At 43.8% G+C, this 26,654-nt stretch overlaps 1 protein-coding gene across 2 annotated transcripts; it reads left to right on the plus strand.

Annotated features, from left to right (window-relative positions):
- LOC118361741 (centrosome and spindle pole-associated protein 1) lies at positions 1–25,967 on the plus strand. Of its 2 annotated transcripts, XM_035741920.2 has the most exons (31): positions 1–262; positions 487–587; positions 755–845; positions 1,015–1,118; positions 1,465–1,545; positions 2,038–2,130; positions 2,316–2,710; positions 5,380–5,478; positions 6,155–6,246; positions 6,854–6,950; positions 7,103–7,160; positions 7,692–8,059; positions 8,167–8,285; positions 9,356–9,443; positions 9,708–9,828; positions 10,609–10,647; positions 10,835–10,982; positions 13,208–13,339; positions 13,450–13,562; positions 13,778–13,927; positions 14,026–14,169; positions 14,263–14,376; positions 14,723–14,789; positions 14,989–15,118; positions 15,684–15,832; positions 20,953–21,090; positions 21,163–21,206; positions 21,346–21,409; positions 21,920–22,041; positions 22,574–22,730; positions 24,117–25,967. In XM_035741920.2, exons 1-31 carry the CDS (start codon positions 217–219, stop codon positions 24,332–24,334), a joined length of 3,882 nt encoding a protein of 1,293 aa, XP_035597813.1. In that variant the 5' UTR covers positions 1–216; the 3' UTR covers positions 24,335–25,967. The 2 variants fall into 2 exon arrangements, with proteins under 2 accessions (XP_035597813.1, XP_035597814.1); XM_035741921.2 differs by lacking the exon at positions 10,609–10,647 and having other exon boundaries at positions 24,117–25,932.
- Positions 25,968–26,654: the final 687 nt, after the last annotated feature.

The raw sequence follows: 26,654 nt of genomic DNA on the forward strand, positions 1-26,654 counted from the left end.
TGTTTGATATGCAGACGCTTTTTACTGATTTGTTATTTGGAAACAAAGTAATTAGTACATTTAAGATTTGAAAGCCAAATAATGTCAATGTGTTATTATTGTTAGAGTGGTGAAGCACAATTTTCGATTCTTAAAAACAACCTGATAAAAAAACGTATTGAAGTTCTTGTGGCGGTGCGAAGTCTCGCGACCCTGCTGAACTGGCGAAACCACTTGATGGTCATTCATTCAGATAGCGCACTTCACAAAGATTGTTCATGCGGTAAGCTACCATGTTGGTTTGGGTTAATATTTCCCTAAACGTGTTGCATGAAAAAGAAAAAAAAATAGTTTTGGGACAACTTTCTAACATTCGCAAGGACCGTAATTCAAATTAGCTAACGTTAGCCATTTAGCTTTGTGTATCCTGGTTGCCTAACAACGGACATATGGATGCTCTATCCTAGCTTTTTCCTAATTTCGAGCATGTATTTGTATTTTATGCAGAAATGGATAACCTAGATCGTTTTTTGGAGGAACATACAGCCAAAGTGGCTAAAGAGAGGGCATGTTTGGAAGAGGAGGAACCACCTTACATGACAATCAAGGTGTGTAATTGTGCCAATGTAATAATGAGTAATGGTCAGCAAACTCCAAATGTTTGGCCAGATGTTAGTTTCATGTTAAAAGCTTTCCTCAAATGTTGTCAGTGATTTAATTACATAAATGATTGAAGTAAATGGCCAATATTATCTTTATTTTCCCACTGCAACAGACAAAGTCAGACAATGTAAACTCTGTAAAGGAGAACGCTGCTCCATTTGACTGGGCATCAACTCAAAGAGGACATCCAAACCCTGGCAGAGGTACAGTGTAGCCTATGGTTCTATGACCACCACCATCGTCAGGAATGTGACAAATACAGTTTGATTTGATTTGAATTGTCATGGGGCAAGGTGTGGTTTGTTGTGTGTCTGTGGAATTGCTAGTGATATGCAGCACTTATTAATGATTAAAGTCAGATTTTTTTTCCAGAGGAGAGCTCAGGATTAAGTTTGCAGTTGGGAGCAGAATATGAGCAGAAGAAGCAAAAACTCAAGCAAGAGCTTCGTTTGGACTACAGACGATATATGGCTCAGGTTTGCTGTAGTTATGTTTAGAACACAATCTGTTATACTGTTCCTTACTAAGGTACCATGATGTGTATAACAAAAATAACCGTAAGTTTCTAACTGCATTTTCTTAGTTCTCACAAAAACTTGCAGGAATTTACTGGCGAGGGAAGAAGGGTAGGGAATCCCCTTCTCTAACTGTCCACATCACATCAGCTGAGGTGTTATTGAAAGTAGCCTTTAAAATGGAAGTTCCTTTGAAGAACAGAGTTTGGGTTGGATCCATCGTTACAGGACAGTGTATTAAAACAGATCGTTGTCCCCCTTTTGTTATTCCACGTGTCACACTGACCCTTCCAATCTCTAACTTTAGAAAAAGGATCTGCATGCTGGTGAACCCGGCCCACAGGCTCAAGGCCTTTCCTTACCCATCGGTGAGAGGAGATTTGCCAAGGTAGCCATTTACTCTCTCTGTGTGTGTGTGTGTGTGTGTGTGTGTGTGTGTGTGTGTGTGTGTGTGTGTGTGTGTGTGTGTGTGTGTGTGTGTGTGTGTGTGTGTGTGTGTGTGTGTGTGTGTGTGGGTGTGGGGGGGGGCATATTTTAGTTGGATTAAACAGAATGCCAGGTCGCCATGGCCAGGCTAACATACCGACCAAGCCCTCTTTCATTGCACCGAGAGGCCCTTTTACATTAGAATGACTTAAGGAGTGATATAGTACAGTAGTTTACATTTGTTTCCCAATGTTGATTGTGCAAGATAAGATTTGGTGTCCCACAGAAACTAATTTAGTTGACACTTGTGTATGCTGGCATTCTGTAGCTAACTTAGCATCAGGTTTACCTGGTAAAATAAAGCAAAATAAAATATTGTTCAATTTATATTTTTTTTAAACAACTGAATGGCTTGTGATTTGAAGATGGGCAAGTTTGTGTTGTCTTTCTCCAGGACAAATTAAGAGATGAAAGAAACAAGGAATACAACCTCTTCCTTAATGGACAGTCAGGGCAAATAAGGAGACTACTTTCAAATGCCTCTCAGGTAACAATAGATTATGCATACCGAGAATAAGATGTATGTGTTTTTTATGAAAATATCTCTACCTATTCAATGTGTTTTTAATAAGTTTATGTTTGAGTCTCCTGTTTATTGGCTACATTTGACTAAGATCCTACAGCATGTTGCCACATTTTGAACATTTAACACATCTCTTTCCTGATTCACAGGTGCAGGCCCCGGAGACTGTGAGTCCAACTGTACTGTATTTTCCCCCAGCCATACCAGAGGCCCAGCATAACACCCAGCTTAACCAAGAAGGCCAGCCTTGGGAGCGACTCCCATCCAGGAGGAACGTTGCCACCCTAACCGACAGGGGGACAGGGACAGAGGGTCAGGCCCCACGAGGGCGGAGGCACTGGGAGCACCACAGACCAGAGGAGTCCCTGGAGCACTGGGAGAGAAGGAGGCCCAGGAGGAGAAGCAGGCACAGGGATGAGTACAACTCTGAGGAGGAGGAAGAAGAGGAGTTTGAGTTCTTGGAGAGGGGGAGATCCAGGTGGAGCCGAGAGCCAGAGTACACTGGGAGAAGAGAGAGGAGAATAGTTCATCACAGCCCTGACAGGTGCTTCTCAGGAGAGTTGATCAGATCCAGCACTACCCCATCTATAAGCTATGGGTTTTTTTTATGTCGGCAAACTACCTGCCGCTGTAAAGAAATACACTGAGTGTACAAAACATTATGAACACCTGCTCTTTCCATGACAGGCTGAGCAGGTGAAAGCAATGATCCTTTATTGATGTCACATGTTAAATCCACTTTAATCAGTGTAGATGAAGGGGGGGAAACCAGCTAAACAATGATTTTAAGCCTTGAGACAATTGAGACATGGATTGTGTATGTGTGCCATTCAGAGGGTGAATGGGAAAGACCAAAGATTTAAGTGCCTTTGAACAGGGTATGGTAGTAGATTCCAGGCGCATTGGTTTGTGTCAAGAACTTTAATGCTGCTGGGTTTTTCACGCTCAACCGTTTCCTTGTGTCTCAAAAATGGTCCACCACCCAAAAGAGATCCAGCCAACTTGACACAACTGTTGGAAGGAAGCATTGGGGGGAGCGCATCTCAAGAAGGTGTTCTAAATGTTCTGTACACTGTGTAAATATATAGCTATCATTGTAATCTTCCTGTTTAAAGGCCCATTGCACTGGGCCTTTAAACAGGAAGATTACAATGATAGCTATATATTTACACAGTGTACAGAACATTTAGAACATATATACATATACATATACACAGTGCCTTGCGAAAGTATTCGGCCCCCTTGAACTTTGCGACCTTTTGCCACATTTCAGGCTTTAAACATAAAGATATAAAACTGTATTTTTTTGTGAAGAATCAACAACAAGTGGGACACAATCATGAAGTGGAATGACATTTATTGGATATTTCAAACTTTTTTAACAAATCAAAAACTGAAAAATTGGGCGTGCAAAATTATTCAGCCCCTTTACTTTCAGTGCAGCAAACTCTCCAGAAGTTCAGTGAGGATCTCTGAATGATCCAATGTTGACCTAAATGACTAATGATGATAAATACAATCCATCTGTGTGTAATCAAGTCTCCGTATAAATGCACCTGCACTGTGATAGTCTCAGAGGTCCGTTAAAAGCGCAGAGAGCATCATGAAGAACAAGGAACACACCAGGCAGGTCCGAGATACTGTTGTGAAGAAGCTTAAAGCCGGATTTGGATACAAAAAGATTTACCAAGCTTTAAACATCCCAAGGAGCACTGTGCAAGCGATAATATTGAAATGGAAGGAGTATCAGACCACTGCAAATCTACCAAGACCTGGCCGTCCCTCTAAACTTTCAGCTCATACAAGGAGAAGACTGATCAGAGATGCAGCCAAGAGGCCCATGATCACTCTGGATGAACTGCAGAGATCTACAGCTGAGGTGGGAGACTCTGTCCATAGGACAACAATCAGTCGTATATTGCACAAATCTGGCCTTTATGGAAGAGTGGCAAGAAGAAAGCCATTTCTTAAAGATATCCATAAAAAGTGTTGTTTAAAGTTTGCCACAAGCCACCTGGGAGACACACCAAACATGTGGAAGAAGGTGCTCTGGTCAGATGAAACCAAAATTGAACTTTTTGGCAACAATGCAAAACGTTATGTTTTGCGTAAAAGCAACACAGCTCATCACCCTGAACACACCATCCTCACTGTGAAACATGGTGGTGGCAGCATCATGGTTTGGGCCTGCTTTTCTTCAGCAGGGACAGGGAAGATGGTTAAAATTGATGGGAAGACAGGACCATTATGGAAGAAAACCTGATGGAGTTTGCAAAAGACCTGAGACTGGGACGGAGATTTGTCTTCCAACAAGACAATGATCCAAAACATAAAGCAAAATCTACAATGGAATGGTTCAAAAATAAACATGTCCAGGTGTTAGAATGGCCAAGTCAAAGTCCAGACCTGAATCCAATCGAGAATCTGTGGAAAGAATTGAAAACTGCTGTTCACAAATGCTCTCCATCCAACCTCACTGAGCTCGAGCTGTTTTGCAAGGAGGAATGGGAAAAAATTTCAGTCTCTCGATGTGCAAAACTGATAGAGACATAACCAAAGCGACTTACAGCTGTAATCGCAGCAAAAGGTGGCGCTACAAAGTATTAACTTAAGGGGGCTGAATAATTTTGCACGCCCAATTTTTCAGTTTTTGATTTGTGAAAAAGTTTGAAATATCCAATAAATGTCGTTCCACTTCATGATTGTGTCCCACTTGTTGTTGATTCTTCACAAAAAAATACAGTTTTATATCTTTATGTTTGAAGCCTGAAATGTGGCAAAAGGTCGCAAAGTTCAAGGGGGCCGAATAATTTTGCAAGGCACTGTATATACCTACACTGTGGTTGGAATAATATTGTGAAAATTATGATAATGCACTGTTAGTGTATTAGCAGTTTAAAAGACCACTTGAATTTTCAGCCTGTTTTGGCCTGCCTGGTGGCAACACCAGGTGGGAAATTAGACTAATAAGAAAGAGGATTCCAAACCTCTCTCCCAATATCAGCTCATTTTCAGGTTTCTCCTCCACTCCCAGAAAGTCCGAGCAAAGTTCTTCCTTGAGAAATTGATCTTTGCTAAGAAGCAATTTTTCTTTCTTTTTGACAATTTTTATTGAAAATAATGACAGTAAGGTATTTAATTGTTATCTAGAAATTATTTGATACTGAGATAAAAAAGCGGTAATTTTAACAGAGTATTTTCTTTCTATTGCAGAGTTCTGCGGGAGAGGAGGGAGGTGGAGCCGCCTGTTGTCCATGAAGAGAACTTCAGAGACCGGATCAGAAAGTCCCAGTCGGTGACACCAAAACCCAAGTACTGAGTGACCCACTGGAATTAAACTCATTAGATCAGTCAGAGCCTGTTTCCTTAACTAAAATTGAGGGCAAATGTATTAAATGGCCACTAAGGTAATCACTTTAGCAGAGTTGGCCATCATGTGTATAAAACCTCTCTATCGATCTGTTCCTGTATTGATTGTTGAGGAAGACTACAAAGGAAGCAGAACTGTAATGTACAAGATTTATCTTTAGTCCCGACTCCCAGGCTTGTTTATTTATTGCATTCCTGTGTAAAATATTTTGTTCTTCCATTGCATTTGACTGTCATGCCATTTCTGTGCTTCTAAATATAACCACTGTTCAATAAGCTGTGTAAGAGAGCATTCCCTCTCATTGAGGTTTGGGTTTTAGCCCCAGGCAGACACTCACTTCAATTCCATCAGGGGAGCTGCATTGATTTGACTGTGACGGGTCTTTACTCTTTAGTGTCTGGGTCACTGGGTAAAGAGAAGACTGCAGTCAGACACGGGGATCTGTTGTGGTAGTGTATGAGGTGCTGGTGGTGGTGCGGGTTGACTTGGGTGGGGCTGCGAGCAGTACTGATTGGCTAGGCCATGTCTTTTATGAGGTGGTTCATTGATTGGGTGAACTGAGCTGCAGATGTTTACCTAGCTACTGTCTGTCTATGTAACGGTGTAACTGTTCTCCAGTGCTGTGATGCCAGCGGCCATGAAGACCGCCGAGAGATCTAGGTCTGCAGCCCACAAGGACAAGGCCCAGTTTTTCACTGGACTCATGATCGGTAGGAGACACTCATTTAATGCATGTGTGTGTTCAGGTCTGGTCTTTAGATACAGGTAGGCTATATCTATATACCGGTAGCTGTAACTAATAACATTAGATGTGTTATGTATGTGGCCATATGAGAAGTGCGTAATGTGAATGATGGGTAACCTGTAATGTATGTATTATGTTGAATGTGTAATGTACAATTTGTATTTTGTATAAAGCAGTACTGTGTGTCTGGGACATTTAAAGTTAATTTAATTAACATAAATGTGAAACGTCATTAGCTGTAACACGGGTGGGAAAACTACAGCTGCTGGATCATTTTTTGGGGGGGGTGAATTATTATTTTGGGTAACAAAAAATACTCCATACCAAACTTAAACATCTAAAACTTAGAAATTATAATGGACTTGTATATTTGATATTGTCAAATAACTTCCCTTTTTCTGACCCACAAATAGATTTTGACAAACAATTCGGTCCAAAAGAAATTTGTGCGGCCCTACGTTGAATTTTGAAATCCCGACGTGGTCCTCGAGCCAAACAGTTTACCCATCCCTGCTCTAACACACGCTTGTTAAGTTGAACGGCTATTTGTTATGTGTTGGGATTTTTCTCAGGGGAAACAGAGGGGGATGTGGCCACACAGAGGCGGAAGGACCGCTACAGACAGGAGCTGCTGGAACAGATGGCTGAGGGGCAGAGGAACAAAAAGAAGTGAGTTTAACACGGGGAGATTTCATGGTATCTTTCACACCCATATGGGTCAAGTTGGTTGTTAGATATGACCAGGGCCCTATGTTGGGTTATAAACCGTGAATGTCAGTGAATAGTGTTTAAAAATGGTTTCAATATTTTTTTTTTTTTAGAGAGAAGGATCTTGAGCTGAGGGTTGCTGCCACTGGGGCGATTGACCCAGAGAAACAGGTAAAAGGGTTTGTTAATATTTTTCGAGGTACTGTATTGTCCTTGAAATGCATACTGTATGACATTTGGGTTATGAAAGTATGGTTAACCATATGAAAGAGAATATAAGGTCATGACTTAACAAATATGCTGTGGTGGTAACAATGTTGTAATGATGTGTACTCTTACATTTTGCCAGAATGTAAATCATGAATTTCAAGCTCTGGAGAAACAAACAAATATGTCATAACAAGATGTTTGTTTGTTCACTCATTTGACTTGGGTTTTTATGTTTTCAGAAAAGACTTTGCATCATGTCTGACTAGCTTGTCAAGTCTTTTGGAAAGTAGCCCTTCTCACAACAATGGCATGATCAGCACATTTCACATCGCTCTGAATCAATTACACTGATAATCGATTAATATATTTCTGCCCCTGAATTACTTTGTACTTTACCATAGATGGTGACTAAACTTTCACTCTGATGTATTCAAGTGTTCCATAATTTTTGCCCACATGAGTCACATAGTCTCTTTCCTCGTGTACTCCCAGCCTGACCGCATTATGCAGTTTGGGGCGGTGAACCGCGAATATGAGGGCCGGAGACGTGACATCCCCTATAGACCCGGAGGAGGCCTGGACGCCCTGGGGACCAACTCTAGCCCTAGGCCCCACCAGGAGTTGCCCGAGGCGGGCACAGAGGAGAGAGGTCCCCCTGGTAGGCCCCGTGTTGCCTTCCCCTCCCCTCCAATGGACTACACGAACATCCTGGGCCATCTAACAGGGGCAGGGGGGCCGCAGTTAGAGATGGGGGCTGGAGCGAGATTAGGGGCAGGCATGGGGGTGCCTGGGGGTGCCCCTCTCAATGAAGACTTCCACAGGAGCCTCTCTAGTACCCTGGGAGAGATAGTCGCCCCAAGGTACAGTGAAACAAGATGGGGTAACAAAAGTACATCTTTACTTGGTCAGTTGTTGTTGTGTTTTTTGAATGTGTATACTAAAATTGTGTGTGTGTTGCTTTTTCCAGAATTGCTAGCTTACCACCTCCATTGCCGCCCACTCTAACTGATGCCTACAGGACTCCGTATGATGAGGCCTATTACTACTATGGAGCAAGGAATCCCCTGGACAAAAATCTGCTCTACTGTTAGTATCTTAGTTAACAACTGGGAAAAATATACTGTACTGTGTTTTGGTAAAGAGGCCTCGTGACAGGATTTGACCATAATCCTTTTCTCTCTTCTTATTTTGTGATATTGTGCACTCTGAGTTTTAGGATCTGGCTATCCTTAGAATTAGACAGATTTATTACAGACAATTGTGATTCACTGTCATTGAAAATCTCTTGGTAATATATGTTGACTCCATTGTCTGCAATGAGTAATCCACCAAGCCTTAAATAAACCCCCCGAGACTCTCCATGGAGGGTCATTACCATTTTATTATGAAGCCACTATGTCACCAGATCATGGGCCAACAGGGCTTGGCACTGTTTCCCATAACGCTCATATGACCCACTCATGATTTATACGGCTCATGGACAGACAGCTTATTGGAAATGAGTTTCACAAACTCCCAGTCCAGATGTATGTGAGCAACTGCATCCAATATGCTCCACTTCTGGAGAAATGCCTCCTATTGTTCAATAGCCAATACTCACTATACTTGATCAAATGGGAAGGTATCCAGTCAGGGCAGTGGTGGCTGGTTGTACTTTTAAATGGGGAGGACAGGTTCATAGTAAGACTGGAAAGGAATGAATGGAATGGTCTCAAACACAAACACCTGATTTCCATGTGCTTGTTACCATTCCATTCATTATTATAAGCTGTCCTCCCCTCACCAGCCTCCTCTGATCCAGGTGTGTGTGTGTGTGCGTGTGTGTGCGTGTGTGTGTGTGTGTGCGTGTGTGTGTGTGTGTGTGTGTGTGTGTGTGTGTGTGTGTGTGTGTGTGTGTGTGTGTGTGTGTGTGTGTGTGTGTGTGTGTGTGTGTGTGTGTGTGTGTGTGTGTGTGTGTGTGTGTGTGTGTGGCAAAGACCTGAGTGCTGCTGTTCTGTGCCAAAACATGACAATCTACTAACTTAGCTTGAGAACACCCGTTGTAGCTGCATTCGTTAATTTAGTAAAGGTCTGACAATGTTTTGGACACTTTTTTTTTTGGTGTGTGTTGATTTGATATCCAACTGATATAGTGTTCTCCTATCTTTCCCTTTTAGATGGACCTCAAGGAGGTGGAGGGCAGCCCATGGTCTTCCCAAATCTGCCTCCAGGAATGATGCCTCCACCTGGACATCAAGGGGCCCGGTGGGTGTCCTTAGTACAGGAATTCCATACCTTTCCACATTGTCTGGAGACCTGCACACAAGTCACCCACTCACACACAATCACACAACTTTGTTTTCATACAGCTCATTGCTAAGTAACACAACTTCAGGTTTGAGTTATTTAAAGAAACAGAAGAGGGCACCCTAAGCAAGCATTGAGAGCTGTGTGTAGGCTATATGTCTCTCACAACTAGGGGTATTGTGTTGATATGGTTACCCATAATGTTTGAATGTCTTTCTCCAGAGGAGCCTATCTGCATGCTGTGGCCCTCCCTGGAGCTGGGCGGGGTGTTGGGGCGATAGGAGAGAGGCCCAAGCAGTCCAAGGAGAGTGTGTTGAACTACAAGGAAGCACTGAGACAACAGGTAGGCTACACATTGTAAAATGTATTTAAACATTGTTTAAACAAGGGAAAATCCCATTGACAAAAACAATATCACAGGACATTATGATACATTATAAAGTGGGTGGTTCGAGCCCTGATTGCTGATTTGGCTGAAAGCCGTGGTACATCAGACCGTATACGACGGGTATGACAAAACATTTATTTTTACTGCTCTAATTACGCAGGTAACCAGTTTATAATAGCAATAAGACACCTCTGGGGTTTGTGATATATTGCCAATATACCATGGCTAAGGGCTGTGTCTGGGCTTCAATTTCTCCCCAGCTGTGGTATGGAGGCGGGGTAAGAGTGATGGAGGGGTGTGTTAGCCATACTCTCATAGTGTGATAAAAGACTGAGAGGAAAGTCTGTCCTCTTGCCCCTACCTCACCTTACTGACTCCCTCTCTCTCCTTCACCCATTCTCTCTCTCTGCTGGCCATCTCTGTGGACTCACAACTCGCCAAGATTGACCAAGTCCAGTTTTAGTGAAGAATAAACCATTAAATATTGATCCACTTTCTTAGTCATCACAGCATTATTATTTGGACCAATAACTGCATATTTGGGAAAATATCAAAATGTTTTGCTGTGTTGTGCGCTACTGAACATGACCCTGTGAGAGTGAAGGTGGAGGGCGGCTTAGTGAGATGCTAACTCTGCTAGCTAGCGGCGTCAGATTGTTTTGTTTCCCTCTGCTGATGCCAGAGGAACAGGAAACCAATGATTCAGATTAGTGACAGACTGCAATATTTTGACAGGAAGAGATCAGGCGTGAGTGGAGTCAGCACTTTTCCAAGGTAAAGGGAATACAGCAGGAATATCACAAGGGCAGTAGAAAAGAGGAACACATTTAATTTCCTACATACTGTAGAGCTCAGATTGAATAGATTGACTTTTTCTTATCTCTCAAATTAACTCAGATATTTTTTTACAATTAAATTTAATGACCAGTACTTGATGGCATCTTCCCCCCTCTGGCCACAGATCCAGGAAGGAGAGGAGCGAAAAAGACAGGAGAGGGAGAAAAGGGATCGCTATGATGCCAAGATCGAGGCTGAGATGAAGGCCTATGATCCCTGGGGGAAGGGGGGAGGAGGGGCCCCTCTCAAAGACGACAGGGGAAATCTCATCAGTACGTCACCTTTTTAATTTATATAAACTCAGCAAAAAAATAAACGTCCTCACTGTCAACTGCGTTTATTTTCAGCAAACTTAACATGTGTAAATATTTGTATGAACATAGCAAGATTCAACAACTGAGACAAAAACTGAACAAGTTCCACAGATATGTGACTAACAGAAATGGAATAATGTGTCCCTGAACAAAGTGGGGGGGTCAAAATCAAAAGTAACAGTTAGTATCTGGTGTGGCCACCAGCTGCATTAAGTACTGCAGTGTATCTCCTCATAGACTGCACCAGATTTGCCAGTTCTTGCTGTGAGATGTTTCTCCACTCTTCCACCATGGCACCTGCAAGTTCCTGGACATTTCTGGGGGGAATGGCCCTAGCCCTCACCCTCAATGGGATTGAGATCCGGGCTCTTCGCTGGTCATGACAGAACACTTTAACATCCCTGTCTTGCAGGAAATCACGGACAGAAAGAGCAGTACGGCTGGTGGCATTGTCATGCTGGAGGGTCATATCAGGATGAGCCTGCAGGAAGGGTACCACCAGGGATGTCTTCCCTGTTACTCACAGCGTTGAGATTGCCTGCAATGACAACAAGCTCAGTCCGATGACGCTGTGACGCACCGCCCCCAGACCAGCACACTCCAGAGTACAGGCCTCGGTGTAATGCTCATTCCTTCGACAATAAACGCGAATCCGACCCCCCCACGTTGTTGCCGGTGATATCTGGTGAGGACCTGCCTTACAACAGGCCTACAAGCCCTCAGTCCAGCCTCTCTCAGCCTATTGCAGACAGTCTGAGCACTGATGGAGGGATTGTGTGTTCCTGGTGTAACACGGGCAGTTGTTGTTGCCATCCTGTACCTGTCCCGCAGGTGTGATGTACCGATCCTGTGCAGGTGTTACACGTTGTCCTCGCAGTGGCAGACCATCAGCTGTCTGTCCTGTGTCCCTGTAGCGCTGACTTAGGCATCTCACAGTATGGACATTGCAATTTATTGGATTGGCCACATCTGCAGTCCTCATGCCTCCTTGCAGCATGCCTAAGGCACGTTCACGCAGATGAGCAGGGACCCTAGGTATCTTTCTTTTGGGTGTTTTTCAGAGTCAGTAGAAAGGCCTCTTTAGTGTCCTAAGTTTTCATAACTGTGACCTTAATTGCCTACTGTCTGTAAGCTGTTAGTGTCTTAATTGTTTATGGTTCATTGAACAAGCATGGGAAACAGTGTTTAAACTCTTTACAATGAAGATCTGTGAAGTTATTTGGATTTTTAAGAATGATCTTTTGAAAGACAGGGTCCTGAAAAAGGGACGTTTCTTTTTTTGCTGAGTTTATCATAGTCGCTAGTCCTCTTTAGTTGCTCTGTCTACTGTTAGATTTAGGTTTATTCACATACGTAGCAACTGTAAAAACCAAAATGATAACTTCTCTGAATGTGTCTATGAAACCTTAGTTTTCAGTCACTTGATTTAGTCTGGAATGCTGACCACACCGCTCCATCGCGCGTGTGTTGATTTTGTCCACCCACACCAGATGCGAACCAGGATATGCAGGTTGAAATATCCAAACAAACTCTGAACCAACTGTATTAATTTGGGGACAGGTCAAAAAGCATTAAACATTTATGGCAATTTAGATAGCTAGCTTGCTGTTGCTGGCTAATTTGTCCTGGTATATAAACATTGGGTTGTTATTTAAGCCTGAAATGCACAAGGTCCTCTACTCCGACAATTAATCCAAGGATAAAAGGGTAAACCGAGTTTGTTTCTAGTAATCTCTCCTCCTTCAGGCTTCTTCTTCTTCTTTGGACTTTATATGGCGGTTGGCAACCAACTTTAAGGTGCATTACCACCACCGACTGGACTGGAGTGTGAACCTCAGTTCATCTTTCAATCACCCACATGGATATATGCTCCTAAAAACCAATGAGGAGATGCGAGAGGCCGGACTTGCAGCGCGTCAAACTTCACAAATAGAACCAAGTTCGTTGACACGCGCAAGCAGTGTTGGTGCAATGATTGAATAACATGAATGTGTAAATTTATTTTGCAATGCACGCAACGCCGGCGTTGTGGTCAGCATGTAAGCCTCCGGGTTATTTCTCTGTCAACATCTCTGTTGTCATTGCATTGGCCCTGGTGTGAGGAGGCACTGTAGCGTAAGCTGTGAGTCACCACTACATTGAAAGTCTCTCTGTAGCTGATAACGATGCCTCCATGTTTCCAGGTGATCTGAACAGAATGCACAGGATCAACAAGGAGGTGTACGTAAACCCAGAGTCCAGGGACAGGAGATGGCCGCCGGGCTCTGTAGGCAGGATTGGAGGTGGAGGGGTACTTACCCCCAGGGGAATATCAGGTAGCCCAACTCTCACAGGCACTCTGTAAATGTCAGTTTTCACTGTCCTGGTCTTTTGTCTGTATGTGTGTGTGAATTGATGAGTCACCCCTCTCCATCCGTCCCTGTAGGTTTCTCCTTTGCTCAGACGTCCCAGTTCGCCCGTAGCAACGTGTTCAGTGATCAGCCTACTCCACAGCAACTCCAGGATCAGGACACATACAAAGACTACCTGAAGCAGCAGGTACCTGGCCCTACAGCCCTCAGCCTACACGCAGGGAGAACACCTCCACTGGCTCCACAAGAGTAATAATGGAACCATGCTATTGATCTGTGGATACTATGGATCAAACAAGAACCACAAAGGTTCTTGATAGGTGTTAAAAAGATCCCATCCAGGCTGTGCTCACAGACCACGGTCAGACTGATGAACAGTGCTGTTTGTTTTGTGATGGACAGATCGAGGAGAAAAGGAGGAAGGAAGCGAAGGAGAGGGACCGTGAAAGGATGGAGGAGGAGAGGGAGGAGAAGAGGCTGGCAGAGCAGAGGGTTCTTATCCAGCAGGAGTTTGAGGAGGAGCAGCAGAGGAGAAAACGGAAGGAGGTCGAGGTGGGGAGGAGGTTATCATTTTTGATTAGATACATGAACCCACATTGGTTGAAGGATGCAAGTATTGAAACTGGATTCTGTATTTTCCCCTGCTTTAGCAAAGTGCCAAGAATGAAGAGCTGATCCGCCAGGCTGAGGAGCGCCGTAAGGAGGCGGACAGGAAGAGCAGGGAGGAGGAAGAGCGTGAGAGCAAGACCCTGAGACAGCAGGTTGAGAGGGAAAGATATGCGCGAAAGGAAGAGGTGTGTAATATGTTCAGAAAAGACTGGATACTGTAGAAACTACTTGGTGTTGTTAGCCGTCTGAGTGGGAGTTGTACCATGTCCATTATGCAGAGTCAGAGGGATCCGTCACCACCTATCCCAGCCCTGCAGAAGAGACTGGGGAAGCAGCACCTCACTCCCAGACCTCCCTCTGCTGTCAGCCAGCTCTCCTCTAGGGCCCTGTCTGTAAGTAACTTAGTTACTCTAACCCTAGCTTCATGTCCACACCCTGGCTTAACCCTAGCCATAACCCTGGTCGTGTTCGCCTGCTCAGACATGGCATGCAATTAACAATGGTTGTGTGCCACTTAATGGACTGTGCAGTCGGGCACCAGATTGCTATAACCTATGATGTTGTAAGCTGATACGTAAAATACAGATCCAGGCGTTGTACGATGCTTCAGCAAAGCCTGGGCAGAGGCTTCATGTCCACACCCTGGCTCAACCCTAACCCTAACCTTACCCCTAACCCCTGCAGAGACACACACAAACACACATACACACTCACTCTCCTTGTTCCTTGTGTCCCCAGGAGCGTTCTATGTCAGCACCACACTCTCCACCTGTACCTGCCAGGAGAAACCAGCTCCGAGCCACAGGTTAGATAGAGCAGGGTTCCCCAAACTCGTTCCTGGGGCCCCCCCTGTGTGCACATTTTGGTTTTTGCCTTAGCACTGAGATAGACCACTCAAATAAATACTGGAGAAAAGACCTGACTTTACTGATATCTTCTCTCAACTATGTTTCTTTCCCTTTCTCCACGGTCTGTCTGTCTCTACCTGTCCATCTCCCTGCCAGAGGACCAGCAGCAGGGTGTGATCAGTGAGTTGTCCACGCTGCGGAGGCAGCTGCGGAGCGAACAGAGACGGCTGGAGGGGCAGCTGCTGCAGAGTGACAGAGAGGAGACAGACACACCCATCTCCACCAGGTAGGCAGGACAGACACACCCTTTACAGTAACACCAGGGCCACAGTAGGTCACGTTGACAAATCTAAACCATTTACCTTGAACAGTCTTGCCCTTATTGCCCAGGGTATGTTCAGGAGGAACAAACATTTCATGAATGGTGAATGCCCTTGGCTTCAAGAACAGAACTTTTCTTTGGTCACGCATGGTTCTTCAAAGTGCTGCATGTATTCAAACACTAGTGCACCTTAAGAGCACTGGAGAATACATCTTTGAGCCTCTGCCAGTTAGAAGGCTTTCCTCAGGTCGTATAAGCAACCTATGCTGAATACCCCATCATGCCGGCTTCGGGTCTGAAAGAAACACTTGAAAGTGTCGAACATCCACAGGCCCAGGTGCTATAGCTTTATTCTGACTCATCCCTGGAACAATACACTGTAATCCATGTTAATTGAAAAAAACTGATTTACCAGGTACTTGTTTGTTCTGTAAGCTGTATGCTCGTCGGTGTATGGTTGCAAACAAAACATACATATTTTATAGGGGCGACTGTGGCGTGTTGATGTTCCATTCTGTCTTGTGCCCAGGCGCAGAGGGCGCCCCCATGGGGAAGTGTTTGAGATGGCACTCATCAGAGCCCAGGGGTCGTCCAGAAGACCCAACTCTGGAACGGCTGCTCCAGATGCCCATGTCAACATGCAGAACATCAGGGAGTTCAACCAGCTCAAATACAGAGGTAAGTCAATGACACACTCTTTATACTATAACTGGACATGTCTCCTCTCTCTCAGTTCTCATTCTCTTATTGATGCCCTCCCCAGATCAAATAGAGGTTAATTGACAGCATACAGTGCATTCTGAAAGTATTCAGACCCCTTCACTGCTGCACCAGATGACCTGACCTCCATAATCACCCAACCTCACCCCAATTGAGATGGTTTGGGAGGAGTTGGACCGCAGAGTAAAGGAAAAGTAGCCAACAAGTGCTCAGCATATGTGGGAACTCTTTCAAGACTGTTGGAAAAGCATTCCAGGTGAAGCTGGTTGAGAGAATGCCAAGAGTGTGCAAAGCTGTCATCAAAGCAAAGGGTGGCTACTTTGAAGAATATGAGATATATTTAGATTTTATTATCACTTTTTGGGTTACTACATGATTTCACATGTGTTATTTCATAGTTTTGATGTCTTCACTAATATTCTACAATGTGGAAAATAGTTCAAATAAAGGAGGTCAATGAGGTGACCAAGAACCTGATGGTCACTGTGACAAAGCTCCATAGTTCCTCTGTGGAGATGGGAGAACTTTCTAGAAGGACAACCATCTCTGCAGCACTCCACCAATCAGGCCTTTGTGGTAGTGGCCAGACGGAAGCCACCTCTTAGTAAAAGGCACATGACAGCCCGCTTGGAGTTTGCCAAAAGGCACTTAAAGGACTCAGACCATGAGAAACAAGATTTGATGGTCTGATGAAAACAAGATTGAACTTTTGGCCTGAATGCCAAGCGTCACATCTGGAGGAAACCTGGCACCATCCCTACGGTGAAGCACGGTGGTGGCAGCAGCATCATGCTGTGGGGATGTTTTTCAGTGGCAGGGACTGGGAGGCTAGTCAGGATTGAGGGAAAGATGAACGGAGCAACATACAGAGAGATCCTTGATGAATACCTTCACCAGAGTGTTCAGCACCTCAGACTGGGGTGAAGATTCACCTTCCAACAGGACAACAACCCTAATCACACAGCCAAGACAACGCAGAAGTAGGTTCGGGACAGGTCTCTGAATGTCCTTGAGTGGCTCAGCCAGAGCCCGGACTTGAACCTGATTGAACACCTCTGAAGAGACCTGAAAATAGCTGTGCAGTGATGCTCCCCATCCAACCTGACAGAGCTTGAGAGGATCTGGGAGAAACTCCCCAAATACAGGTGTGCCAAGCTTGTAGCGTCATACCCAATAAGACACGAGGCTGTAATCGCTACCAAAGGTGCTTCAACAAAGTACTGAGGAAATGGTCTGAATACTTATGTAAATGTGATTTCCCCATTTAATGTAATTTTTTTTTTATACATTTGCAAAAATGTATAAAACCTGTTTTTGCTTTGTCATTATGGGATATTGTGTGTAGATTGACGAGGGAAAACCATATTTAATCCATTTTAGAATAAGGCTGCAACATAGCAAAATGCGGAAAAAGTCAAGGGGCCTGAACTTTCCGAATGCACTGTACATCCCATGCAAAGATAAACTCTATGATCCATTGCCAAGGCTTAGTTCATTCCTGCTGCTGCCCATCTGCTCTGTAAATTTAATCTAAGATCTTTTTTGTTGTTGAGGGATTCTGTGTTCTCTAGTTGCCAAGGTGACTGTCATTGTGGAATCCTGTTGTTTATGGTCAGGAATCCTTCTGCTATGATGCCGTTGGCTGTTGATGGAGCTAAATGAAACACACCATACTGAACTACCCTGGCATCATGGCTCAACTATTCTGTTTAGCTTGGCTGGATGTGCAGCCCTCATCAAGTCTCCTCTCCGCCACGCTATGGCATTACTCTCATGAGGTCATGGGTTGACTCATCTTAAAAGCCATCCATCGGTAACGGACAGTTTGGCCGCATAAACACAGAGGGAGAGAACACAGGGCTGAAACAAAGGAAATTGCCTTTGAATGGATTCCCAGTGCTGAGTTTATTTGAGGGTCCAGAGAACACATAGACACACACAAACATTCCCAAGTAGGTGCTAGACAAGCCCAAGTCCTATCTATGTGTACAACAAAAATGGACCCTTCCCCACAACAATTGATCCCCTCCGTCCCACTCGGTTACTGTTGCATCCTCAGACAACCTTCCCGCCAGAGGCCCAATTCCCCCATCTAACCACTGGTGAAATCCCCTCACAATGATCTCAAAATGTTGAACACAGACGACCTACCCTTTGCTAATCAGGAGGTTTTCTGGTATGTTGTGGTGGACTGTCATTACAACTGCTTCAGGGGAACATGGTCAAATGAAGGTTGTAGTGTGGCTAGCCACTGGAAGATTCTGAAAGCACTGTTGGCATGAAGCCAAAGTTACTAGCCCCTTTTGGAGCTAATTAGTGCTCTCACAAATCATATCCTGATGTCGACAGCAGATGAGGGTTTTACTCATAACTAGCTTACATTTAGAAAAAACTTGTAGAAAAAACTTGCTATATACCTAGCTAGTGTTAGCAATGTTGGGGGGGCAATAAGACTGAGAACTCGCTAGCAAACCAGCTGAGCTAGCAAACAATGTAACAAAAGTATCATTTCAGGATCTAAAAATACTCCAACAGGCTCTGCGTTTCAGGAATCACAGTAGCAAGTACCACTGGTGCACTGTTACATTATTTAGCCATTTAAACCATTTGTTTTTAGATGACCGTTCTCAGTTTTTGTAATGCCCTCAATGGCTATCATGTGCTTCAAACATGAGCTTGTCCGAGGACGACAGTTGCTATCCATTTGAGCGCTGTGATTGGTTGGCCAAAATTCTGGGGCTGGCTTAGCGAAGGGTCTGTACATTAGTGTGCCTGTACATTACAGAGTGATGACAACATTGTGTGCCTTTTATTATGTATACAGGGCAGATTTTGTGATTTGGATGCCGGCGGTAGAGGCCATTCTGAGCCTCCATCCCTCCTCAGATTTGATTTATGGAATTTGTAGTAAAGACAAGTAATTTAATTGTACAAGTGTATTACCTTTTAATGTGCCATGACAACAACCAGTCATGATGTTTTCATCTGATTGTCAAACAAATCAATTCAAAATGTAGGTTACTTTTTGTACATTCATCCAAAATAATTCCAGCATCTGAACAGTGCACTATGCACCTGCCAATTTTGCTTCAATTCGCAAGTGATTGAAACTATCTCACCAGAGAAAGCATCCTATCGAGCGAAACAGTGCCCCGCTGTTTTACCATATGTAGCCCATGTATCTGATTCTGTCTGGTCCAAAATAGTATGAGATACCATAATCTTTTTAGCCAGACAGCATCAGATACATGGGCTACACATACATGTCCTCTGCCTTGACGACAATGGTAATATTATCAGCAGTCTTTTTACTAAATAAATGTGTATTGTATCCTCCTAGAGTCTAAGGGCCTGGAGCTAGGTTTCTATTAAGCTAACATATGGAATTGTTTTAAGATGGTCATACCAAGGATCATTTAGCTCTTTTATTTGGAATTTTAGGACCCCTGTAGTATAAAAATGATTTGATGTAACATTGGATTTGGCCTTATTGCGGTTAGCCTATAGAAACGCATTGAATAACAGTCAAAAATAATATCAAAACGAATTATGTTTTGAAGTCTGTCCTATATCTGATAGATATAAGAAAGCGCAGGAAAATGTTAATTGTTATTGCTGTGGAATTACCCTTATACCTTTTACATGGAAATGCCCTATTCACATAGATTCAATTTTCAGCCCGGTACCTTCAGACGAGTCCCATGGCACTTGTGGGGGACAGAGAGCAAAACGGAGATCACCATTGTGTTCGCTACAGACGTTTTCATGAGCATCTTCGGGATGCTGTCTCCTGGTCTGACAAACACCTCTGTAGCTCGGCCACCTTCCACCTGAGTTTCGGAAGGTCGACAAAAATACAGACATCTCTAGCTTAAACAGACCGATTTGGGTGGGGATTTGTTTTTATTATTTATTATGCCTCAAGTGGAGCATTGTAGATTTCTTATTTGTATATATAAAAAAATATGCCCAGCTTACGGGGCACCTTGATTCGAGGCCTGAGGCAATTGCCGCCTCTACCTAATGGCAAGTCCGCCAGTGTGTGTATACTCCAGTGAGTGGAAACACATTGCTGTTGTGTGTGTGTGTGAGCAGAACATCTCTTGCCTCCAGTACTATAGCTCTCCAGAGGCCTACCTCAGAGCTGGCCTATGTCTTCCTCTCCTTTGCGGAGAAGTTGGGGTACAGCCATGCTCAAGTATGGTTGTCATGTCTTGACACAACAATTATGTTCCTTACAGTCCATCTGCAGCTCACTGCTAAGTGTCTAGACTGCGGAGTAGCTGAGTCACCATGGCACTGCCTCAGCGTATACACAGAGTGTACAAAACATTAGGAACACCTTCATATTATTGAGTTGCACACCCTTTTACCCTCAGAACAGCCTTGATTTGTCAGGGCATGCTGGCCCATGCTGACTTCTATGCTTGTTGGCGGACCATTCTTGAAACACATGGGAAACTGTTGAGTGTGGAAAACCTAGCAGCTTTGCAGTTCTTGACACTCAAACCGGTGTGCCTGGCACCTACTATCATACCCTGTTCAAAGGCACTTAAATATTTTGTCTTGCCCATTCACCTTCTGAATGGCACACATACACAATCCATGTCTCAATTGTCTCAAGGTTTAAAAATCATTCTTTAACCTGTCTACTCCCTTTCATCTACACTGATTTGAAGTGGATTTAACAAGTGACATCAATAAGGGGTCATAGCTTTAACCTGGATTCACCTGGTCAGTCTGTCATGGAAAGAGCTCCTAAAGTTCCTAATGTTTTTTACACTCAATGTAGACTGATGGAGGGGTTGAGGACAAAGGATGTTTTCTGTTAGAGGTCGACTATCAGTTTAATCTTGGCCGCAGCTGAGCCTATACTGTAATACAGAGCTTAGCCTCTCATCATAGTGGACACTGGCCAGAGAGAGGAAATCCACTGTGATAGGCTAATCTGCATCCACCATTAGTGCTGCATCCGTACACATGACCACCGCTGCACTGCCTGACATCTGTGTCATGGTGAGGAGGTGGTAATCCTGAAGGCAGGAACTAAGCTGTGTGTGTGTGTGTATGTGTTATAGACAGCGCATCTCGTGAGGAGGTGCATCATGTGTACCCTGACCCCCCCAGTGATGAACACAGTCTGGACATCCAGCAGCAGGCTCTGCTCAGGGAGCAACAACGCAGGATCAGGAACATGAGAAGAGGAGAAGAGTCAGGTCAGTCTCGCACGCACAGACAGAGAGAGAGAGAGCCACACAGTTCTTAATGTGTCTCTCCCATCCTGACAGACTTCTTTGAGACGTATGTGGAGCGACAGCCTCGTTATCATCCTGTGAGTTCACTGTTCTCTTGTTACATCTGAGCCAGCTTCCTCTGGCCACTCCTGGCTGGGGAAACTGATGTCTGACTTTGTCCAGACTGAGATTTTTATAGGTGTCTGACTGGCTTTTATTCTGTGTCTATCCTGTCAGAGGGAGAAGCCAGGCCAAGACCACCAGAGAGTCTCTTTATTGGAGTCAGAGAGCGCTTTTATTGGTGAGCCTGCTGGGCATACAGCCTGTTTTTTTTTTAGAGGTGTGGCCTGGTGTTGTCGGTGACTGAACAAATATTCTCCTGAGGACGTGCTTACTGGAAAGAAATGAATAGTGATACATTGGGGTACAGTATTACAATGAAGTGGATATGGGATGAACACACACACGCGCTACACTACAGCCAATTGAGGGGAGGGGCATTGGGCACGATCTGGGTAGCTGCCAGTGCCAACACGGCACATGTGAAGCCAATGGCACCCACACAGCTGGTGCCAGTCCTGCGAGAGGGCAGAGAGCCTGTGCTAGCTGCATGGTGGGTTTAGCAAGACCGGACTGAGAGAGGAAGGTAGGAAGGGAATGTGCTGCAGCTGCTATAGTGTTAACCCCCCAATATTGCCCTCATATTTTTACCACTGCTGTAGCATGTTCATTTTAAAGAGACTTGGAGTAATAGCAATTCAGTCATCCAACCTTGCTTGTTTGTAAATGTGTTACTGTGCCGTGTCCTCAGATTACCCCAATGGTGACGCAGGGTCCCCATCCCCAACGCAAGCTCTTAACCTGAGGTCCAGACAGCCCTTAGCCCAGGAGAGGGAGAGCAGGAGGCCCGCCAGCAGAAGAGACTTTGAGGATGTAAGAGTCTATTCCAGAGGAGTGAAAGAAAGAGCCCTCATCACATAATGAGTGCCATTTCAACAGCTCTTTAATGAGTCCATTCATTTCCACCATTTGAGACCGGCATTGGGGAAAGGATTCTAGTGAAGATAAAACACAACCGTCCCTCTTTTCTAGGTTTTAGAATTAGAAGATAAGGGGAGATGAACAAACACATTTCATGGGTGGGGAACGAACGATCAGGCTTTCAACTCGCTCAAGCTGGGTAGTGCAGCAGCAGTTTTCCTCTTCATGTCCGTCATTGCAGAAATGTCCAGTTTATCAACTAGCCCATGTTAGCTAACATGTTTTAGCCCATCGATTTTGTTGAGTCACTCAGATATCACATGAAGACATAAGACCTGCAAAATGTTCTCTCCACTAACAAGAGGGATGTGAACAGTTTGTGTGATGGACAAGTGTATATTCTCTCTGTAGTCTTTAGTAACCCGTAATCTTTAGTAACCTGCTGTACTCAGAGATGTTGTGATGTTTCCATGTTATGGTCCAGGACATGGTGACTCCCGGTGGTCAGAGGGAGGACGAGGGCCAACTGGATGCCCAGTCTCTATTCTCTGTGGCCAGCCTGAACATTGAGGGGGTTAAGGACCGCAACCAGAGACGCATCCGCAGACTGGATGACTTCAACGACCACAACTGGAGATCAGGTGAGAGCGACATCACATGTCTTTGTGGTTTACTTTATTACATTAAAGTACAGAACAGTTATTGACAAGGACATTCAATTCTACATTTAAAAAATATGTAATTATTTAACCTTTTTATTTAACAAGGCAAGTCAGTTAAGAACTAATTCTTATTTACCCTGACGGCCTACCCCGGCAACGCTGGTCCAATTGTGCGCAGCCATATGGGACTCCTAATCACGACTGGATGTGATGCAGCCTGGATTCGAACCAGGGACTGCAGTGACGCAGTGCCTTAGACTGCTGCGCCACTCGGGAGCCCAAATAAAAGTATTTCTATATTGGAAAGACGCCAAGAGACAACAAACGTCAAACATTTGGACACACCTACTCATTCCAGGGTTTTTCTTTATTTTTACTATTTTCTACATTGTAAAATAATAGTGAAGACATAAACTATGAAATAACACATGGAATCATGTAGTAACCAAAAAACTGTTAAACAACATTCTTCAAAGTAGCCACCATTTGCCTTGATGACAGCTTGTACTTCCTTGGCATTCTCTCAACCAGCTTCATGAGGAAGCTAGTTGAGAGTTCCCACTTATGTTGAGCACTTGTTGGCTGCTTTTCCTTCACTCTGCGGTACAACTCATCCCAAACCATCTCAATTGGGTTGAGGTCAGGTGATTGTGGAGGCCAGGTCATCTGATGCAGAACTCCATCACTCTCCTTCTTGGTGAAATTTATTTAGTACTTTTTTGGTTACTTCATGATCCCATATGTGTTGCTTCATAGTTTTGATGTCTTCACTATTATTTTACAATGTAGAAAATAGTAAAAATAAAGAAAAACCCTTGATTGAGTAGGTGTGTCAACTTTTGACTGGTACTGTATATATATATTCATATTGATATATACAGTATAGTTAAACTAGGTCTTTAGAAAGAGGAGAGGCACTGTCATACAGTAACCTCTAGTGGAAGAGCGTTCTACGATGGCATGGCTATAGAGCACAGGCTGCCGGTTGCACCTTAATTGGGCGGGCTCATAGTAATGGCTGGAACAGAATGAATACAATGGTATTGAACACGTCAAATACACCGTTTCAATGTGTTTAATAACATTTCATTCACTCCATTCCAGCTATTATTATTATTATGTGTCCTCGCCTCAGCAGCCTCCTGCGCTTTATATATAACTGAATAGAGGTAGAGAGGACAAGGTTGTCCTCATCCTTAACGCACCAAGAACTGCAAATCATTCACTGCTGCAACATAATAGAGTCTTTTTGGTAGATTCCTTTCTAAAATAAATGACATGATAAATGCAGATCTAGGTATCTCACGTTAGGATTGGGCCATCAAGTGTCTTTCTGTGTGAATGACAAGGCTTTCTGGTCTCCAGGAGGGCTGTCAGCCGATGAAGGAGACCACCTCTCGCTGCGGTCCACCCCATACCACCCGGACAGGTGTGTGTCTGTGGAGACGGTTGCCACGGAGCCCTGGCTGCGGCCTGGCACATCGGACCCACTGAAGAGGTTAGGGACTGGTCAGAACCGGAGAGAGAGGCCGGTTACTAGAGACATCCTGGACGGGGACGGGCCCTCCACCTACCATGGATGACCTGTGACCTTTTTAGGTCTGTTGACCTCATCTACACATAGGATCCCTTTCTAATGCACTACTTCTGACTAAAGTCTGTGTCCTTGATTTCAAAGCCAAAGAGGTGTGTTTTCTATATGCAGTCGATCCCTATTGATCATTTTACAAAATGAACATGGGCTATATCTGTCTCGGGATCAGATGAGCGCAAAGAAACATCCATGTTTGTGCTTTTTACTCTGAAAAAACTATGAATGTAGCTTATGTATGTGTCCATTTTGAAGATATAAAGCCCGCAGAGGGGACGTCCTAATGGAGATGAGAGCGGTAGTAGCAGAGATACTTCAGTCTTTAGCCTGGGTACCAGTCTCTAGCGAACATTCCACTCATTGTCATTGCCAAAGAGACTGGCCTTTTGGGCAATCTCAACGTTCAATATGCAGCCGGATTTACAGCGCAGTTGCTGATTGGTAGTTGGAAACAACATTCATATTTTCCATGGCAACCTTCTGGAACATGAGGTGCGTGCAAATTTGACGCCATATGGAATTAAAATTGGTGGATTAATAGCCCAGCCTGTGGATTAATTTCAAATTTACACATCTGTCTTCACTGTTCCCTTCTTGTGCAATTCATGCATCTCAGCTGGCATCTCCACTGGGCCCTTTTCCATCCTCTGTATTCCTTTTATAGCTCTTGAACCAGTAGCCTAGCCCAACGTCCCAGCAGTAGCAATATACAATAGTTTGGTCACTTATTTTGAGAAATAGAAAATATATTTTTGGGTGTTTCTCAAAATAATATATAAATATTTGAGGAAAGAATTGCCTTGCTCTTGCTTGCTGGATATGAAATAGGCTACATCATTCACAATGAACTGCTGGGGAACTTTGAATGGCGAGAGCTTTCCGGGTGTGACGCGATCACATTGGCTGGTGGTAAACATGAAATAAACGTAAATCCTCTGTTCTCCCAGCGCCAAATGTTTGTTTACAATGACATATATTACGTCAGAAAGCCCAATGTTTCCAATCGCATGTATGAATGAAGTTTTCCAATCAGTCTCATTTGCATTAAACATTGACTGGAGGATAGCTGTGAGGGTTAGAAAATCAGGATCAAATCATCTGATCTCTTCGAGCTCATTAGTGATGATATAATCTTCATATTTGAAGATTGCCGAATGGCCAGTCTCTTTGGCAAGGAGTGGAATGATAGCTGAAGAGACTGGTACTCCAGCTACAATGGCTCAGTGTAGTGAGGAGGAGCAGGGCAGCGTCAGTGAGTGTCTGCTCTGCTCAGAGTGAAGCCAGTAGACAGTGAAGAATTCCAGCACTGGGTCCTGAGCTGCACCACTCAGAGATACTGCAGAAGGGCTACGGTGTGGATGATGGCTAGGCTCTGGTCTGCTAATCTTTTGAATGTACTTTGGCAAAATTAATGTATATTTAAAACGTGAAATGTGAATTTGATGTTAATGTTAATTTGATGTTAATGTTTGTATGTATCAAGTAAAGATGTGATAATATATATATATATATATATATAGAGAGAGAGAGAAATATTCAGGTTTTTAAAAATAAATTATTTTAATAATCTTGCCTTTCTCCAGGCTGGTCCTTGAAGCTTAGTCCGTTCCTTGTGAGGCAGACTCATATGGGTCTTTTGCATCCCTTTGATATTTTAATAAGAAATTGTGAACCAATATTGAATTTTAAAAGCCTGTTAAATGAAGTGCCCTTTTTTAATATAGACCACATGGACGGTTGAATAATTCTGTAATAAATTCAGCATATGGACATGTTCCTCTGTCAAACCCATTTCACTTCTAGGAAGATTTCAGTCTACTTAATCCCAAGTTTTCACCATCATACATAAGTCCCTCATTTTAAGGTCAACCCTGTTATGTGAACTGAACTCTAGTTTTAATATGGTGAAACTATTCCTTAACTATTGTTTTCAAAAGTGACATTGAACATCTAGTCAAATAATTTTCTGTTGTTTTGTGTTGGTACACTGAGTGGGTCGCGCATGACGTCAAACCTGTTACCAAGCAGGTCCCTATTTTCTTCCTTGCATTCAATTGTTGCACACAAGCTTCCATTCCCCTGGTCACAAAGGGATTTATGGCTGATTTAAGAGATTTGACCATTTAAAACAATACAACCACACGCATTTAAAGTCATCAAGGATGAGTTTGAAGATTAAATCATCAACCCTGTTACTTTATTAGTAACTTATTTAACCTCTTGAGATGGGAATACTTGTTTTTTTATGAAGTTGAACATGTGCTCTTCGACAGAATGTTGAATTTTTTGGGGGGGTGGACCAAGTCACACTT

This window comes from Oncorhynchus keta, chromosome 28 (genome assembly GCF_023373465.1).
Source record: "Oncorhynchus keta strain PuntledgeMale-10-30-2019 chromosome 28, Oket_V2, whole genome shotgun sequence".
In the NCBI taxonomy this organism is placed as follows: domain Eukaryota; kingdom Metazoa; phylum Chordata; class Actinopteri; order Salmoniformes; family Salmonidae; genus Oncorhynchus; species Oncorhynchus keta.